The sequence below is a fragment of the Habropoda laboriosa genome, unplaced genomic scaffold (genome assembly GCF_001263275.1).
Source record: "Habropoda laboriosa isolate 0110345459 unplaced genomic scaffold, ASM126327v1 scaffold527, whole genome shotgun sequence".
NCBI lineage: Eukaryota > Metazoa > Arthropoda > Insecta > Hymenoptera > Apidae > Habropoda > Habropoda laboriosa.
Window position 1 is genome coordinate 276,715 of NW_017100643.1, and position 5,433 is coordinate 282,147.

Consider the following 5,433-nt stretch of genomic DNA (forward strand, 5'->3'; position numbering starts at 1 on the left):
CCGCGTGTACTACCAATGGCCCACGCTGGCGCATTTATTATATGAGCCCGAAACGTATATTTTATGATAAATTTAAGATTGAGAAATATATTATTATTCAATTAAAGAAACAACGTACAAAATGCAGTGTAGGCAAAACAAATAAGCTTATTTAAATAATTTATAATTAAACAAAAATACAGAACATAGAAAAAGTATAAAGTAAACCAAATACTTTTATATTAAAAGTTGATAATTAAAAAAGCATGTTGTTTTTGTTTTTTTTTTTAAATAAGGTATTCATAAATGGAGTTGATTAGGGTAATCACTAAAGAATGTCGCTACTTGTGTATTTCTTGCCAATTGATATACAGTATAACTGTCGCATTAGCTGGTCAAGATTTCGCCTTGCTAGCTGGCCGTCGCTATCACCACCAGTTCTTAGAACTGGCTTCGTGAAGTGAGCCTCCGACATTACATATCTAAATTAAACAAGGACCTCGATATTTCGTATCAGGTATCCGTATCCCACTAGCACTCAATGGAGAAGAAACATACTCGAGATGTAGTCACGAGCCGCGACCAGCTAACGCGACAAAAATACTGTATGTATATGCATTTTCCTTATAACAAAAAGTGCAATGTTGCCTTGTTATCGACAGTGTGCCTTCTTTCCTTTCAATTTTGTGGCATTTTGCAGTGCTGATTATAATCAAATGACTCAAACCTGATCGCTACGCCGCGTGTATCATCGATGGTATGCGATGTAATAATCACTTTTTACATGATAATAATATATCAACCGATAATATGAAATATTTTATGACAATGCATCTGTTTATACTTAAAATATCAAACAGCCTGAATGGAAAATTCAGCGTGTGATACACGGAGTATAACGTACTAATAATTTATTTTATTTAAATAAATAAGCATAACCATAAAATCTTATTGATTCTGGTCACGATCATTTGTTTAAAAGAAAATGTAATTCGATAAAAATATTTGTTTACTTTGTATGACATTTTCTATACAATTTTCTGCATGAATATTTTATGTATATATTATTGTTGTCTATTTTTCACAGTTTATAAATAATTATTTAAATCTTTTCATAAGACTCAGTTTACATATATCATACACTTTTCTACACTAAATAAACTAATTTTTGTTATTTGAGTAACAATTTACTTACCTCACCATTGAACTAAGTTCCTGAATAATTTCTTGTCTATGTTGTTGAACCCTAACAGTAGCTGCATATCGAGATGGATGAGCATCCATGCTAGCAACTACTGCAGCTATACTAGGTTTTTTGTTATCTCCAGCAGGAGGATGAGTTACATCAGCCCCAAAGAATATAACAGGCTCATCAAACACCTTCGGCCTAATAGTGGGTACTAAAATACTATTAATACCACCTAATTTTACATTGATTTTTAGACATAAATTAGACAATGTTTGTGGTGATGTTTTATTCACATTTTTTGCTTGTACGCACTGTGTTGCCATGCCCAACAATGTATCTCCTACTCTTTTAACTTCAGCTGCAGGTAAATAAAATATACAATGTATGTAGAATAATGTTACTGACACTTCATATTTTAAAATATAAAATGTACAATTACCATATACAGGCGTTTTTCCAGGTAATATAACACAAACAAGTTGCAGTGATGAAAATGTTGCTTTTAAATATCTAAACATGGGCTCTACTTGATCAGGCCCAGTAGCATATTTACAAAAACATGGTTGCCCAATAATTGGCATCCCAGCATCATTGCTTATTCTTTGTAATTGTGCTATAAAATTACGTATTGCGTCATCCCGTACAGTTCTTTGTGGTGCGAAGCAAGCAATTGCCCATACTCTGATTTCCACACCCGTAAAGAATTGCTTGCCACGCATATCCCAAACACCGCCATTAGGTATAGCCTGCTGCTTCGTCTTTAGCAAAAGAAAATAATAAAAAAGAAATATATCATAGAATATCATAATATATATTTTTTATCAGAACAAATAAACAAGGAAGATGCACCAGTATATCTATACAATTCATGCAATCATTGTTTCTTTATCCTTTTTTATACAGAAGCAAGGTAAACATTACTTATGAAAAAATAAAAATAAAAATTTATAAAAACTGCAAGAATAAATTAAAGTAAATAAACAATAGTTTAATTTTTTTACTGCATAGAACAGAACTGATAGCATCAGGCTGTAGCTAGTGATATTGGACTGTACATGTAATGCAAACTATATCAATAACAAATCGAATTTTAATTTATAGAATGAAATAATGTACTAAAAAATAATTATCTCCTCTATTCAAGTTCTATTGGACTTGGAGGAAGTTTCAGGGTTGAAGAAAAAATAAAGGATATAAGATATAAAGCAGAAAAATGAGATTAGGAATGTAGAAAGTTAAGTTAGGTAATTAAAGGGAGATGTCGATAAAGTAAAAGTGGACGGAGAAATGAGCGGATGAAAAGAAGACGGGCAAGTGCAAACAGCTACTACCAGAAAAAGCTGGTCGTAATATTTGAAAGAAGGAGGAGAGAGTGGAAAACAGGAGAGGATAGCAAGAGTGAGATGTAAGAATTTGGAAAAGCAGGATAGGTATTGGGAAGAAGCGCAAGCAAGAAGATGCGAGTTGCACGGGATAAGACAGGTATCATTGGAACATGGATAAGCGAATGCAAGAAGACAGAAAGAGGAGTACATAGAGTACCAAAGGTTTTAAGCAGGAGAAGAAATGCGAGAGTAGAAGAATGGTTGGCAAAGATAGAAAAGAAAAAGAAAGATTATAGTTAGAAATTAAACAGTAAAGGCAGAAATGAAGAACACAGTGGACTATCAGCATGGATTAGATAAGACTTAAACTAAAATGTAACCAAGCCCATTTCATAAAAAATATATCTACCTATTTAAGTTTTATTAATTTTATAAAAATAATTTGTTTTCATTACAGTAACAGTCCATATACCAAAATCAACCAGGTCTAGAACCCATGCATTCATTTGGTAACTGTTCATTTTATTATAAGTACATACATATATATAGGATGACTTTTTTAACTGGGTAGGGTGGACTATTTCAGAAGGACCTGAAGCTACTGAAAAAATGTTCTTACAAAAGTTGTTTGGTATGATGGGGACATAATGTAATATAAATAGTTTTTTCGCGGGTAAAGTAATAGGGGAGATATCAAGGTCAAGTTTAATGTTTTAAACAGAACGCTATATTTTTTCATATTATAGCGTTTGTTGGGACAAATTTAAAGATATGCTACACGAAGTCATTTAGTTTTATGAAAAATTTGTAAAGTAGTAAAGAATCGGGGAGTCTGGTCAACACGTATCACACGCTTTCGGCCAGCTAAATTTACTTGACTGTATCACTAATACAAATTCTTCACGATTTTATAAGTTTTCATAAAATAAAATGACTTAATATGGCACCTTTCTATGACATAGAAAAATATATAGCATTCCATTTAAAAAAATAAACTTGACCTTGAAATCTTCCCTACTACTCCACCTGCAAAAAAAAACTATTTATACCACATGATATTCCCCACCATACCAAGCAATTTTTGTAAGAACATTTTTTCGATAGCTTAAGTTCCTTCTGAGATAGTCCACTGTGTCCAGCTAAAAACAGACACCCTGTATATATATATATACAGGGTCGTCCACTTAACTCAAAACTCACGTGCACGAAAACAGATGAGAATGGCAACAGCGCTACAAGAATTCTCACTACTACAATTATATGTCGATAAATCTGCTATCTATGAGCTGTTGCTAAAAGTATAAGGTTGTGTGGATATTAGTAGAGGACCCAAAGTGCTTTTGACTGCCGCAGGAGGATTTCACATTCGACGTAACAGTTAAATGCGCACGGAATGCGCTCTTACGATATTCAGATGGCAGCGAACATTAAATACGTTCTGTAATGTTTATAATGTACAACTCATGATGTTTGTAAGAATGCAAGTAATTACATTGTAATTGCACAATTACTTTTGCAAGTAACTAGATTGAGTTATATAGGGAAGCGCACACGAACGGACGAGTTTGTAGCGATATTTCGTGAACATGAAAAGAGAAAAATGATTATCGTTTTCTTCCTCATTTGTTACGTGCATTTGAAATTTTCTCGCGGCAGTCAAAAGCACCTTGTGTCCTCTACTAACATCCACACAACCTTACACTTTTAGCAACAACTCATAGGTAGCAGATGTATCGACATATAATTGTAGTAGTGAGAATACTTGTAACGCTGTTGCCATTCTTATCTGTTTTCGCGCGCGCGGGTTCTGAGTTAATTGGGTGACCCTGTATATTTATTTATTTATTTATTTATTTACTTATTTATTTATTTCAAGTAGAAAAGGTTAAGGCTAAATGTATTATCAATTTAACCCTCGCACGATGGTACTGGGTCCAAACGAAGAGCCGAGGGTTAAGTATGACAAAACTTATATTCTTTCACATGAAATCATACTTATTAAGATTCTTGTTTCAATATAGAAAATGTACAAATCTCAGAAAGAAATTTAACTATTTACTAAAAATTTCATGATAAACAATGAGCGCAAGAATATTATTTATATTTCTTCTCCTCAAATCAGAAAAGTTAGAATATAGTTAACAACTCTATGTTATGCAGTGCCACAAAAATATATGCCTACCAGACATAATATAAGAGCCTCTGCAAATGTGTGATTTGGCTAGACCTGACTGATTGAGTTGGAAGTTTCTCACCTGTCCACTGAGGGAACTTACGCGCCCTCCGTACTGTAGTTTAGGTGGAGGCAGAACACGACCTCTAACTTCCATCATACTGTTTGATATTGTCAGACCAAATTCTTGAACATATACATCATTGTTAAAATCAGCTCTTCTAACTAAGTTGTTTATTTCTCGTTCACGATCTGGAGCAGAGCGAGCTGTAGCTTTTATCATAGTAGATGTCTGCATGTCAGTCAATTTCTTGATGCAACGTTGTCCAGCGACAATATTACACACCTGAAAAAAAAATATATATAAAACTATCATATAAAATTAATATATATAAGGTGCTTCAAGATTACAAAGTATTCTGAAATAATATAAATTCCTTATAACAAAAAGATTCAATAAGTTCATTATAAATTGGAGATCTATCTTATATCAATGATATACTTCCTCACATTTCTCGGCTTTCTATTCTAGCTTCCATATGTATTTTGAATTTATAAACATAATATTATTATTCTTTTAAAATCAAATGCAATTTTTGTCTACCCTTGTGTAACTTCTAATAAATATTCAGTTAACATCACACGAAAAATTTAAGATAATTTCATAAAGTATTAACGAAATAAAATTGTTTCTACAATCTAAAACAATTTTTTCACCCAAACTTTAGCAAAAAGTTGTCATAAATAACATAGGGAAACATTATTAA

The 5,433-nt window shown here is 32.5% G+C and overlaps 1 protein-coding gene across 1 annotated transcript in view; it reads right to left on the bottom strand.

Annotated features, from left to right (window-relative positions):
* LOC108576800 (protein argonaute-2-like) overlaps positions 1-4,979 on the bottom strand; it is a 10,762-nt gene extending 5,783 nt beyond the window's left edge. Inside the window, exons 1-3 of the mRNA XM_017939860.1 lie at positions 4,749-4,979; positions 1,608-1,926; positions 1,175-1,526 (exon numbers count right to left, since the gene is read on the bottom strand). Of these exons, the coding sequence (XP_017795349.1) occupies positions 1,175-1,526; positions 1,608-1,926; positions 4,749-4,964 (887 nt within the window). The 5' untranslated portion in view covers positions 4,965-4,979. The remainder of the gene's footprint in view (positions 1-1,174; positions 1,527-1,607; positions 1,927-4,748) is intronic.
* Positions 4,980-5,433: the final 454 nt, after the last annotated feature.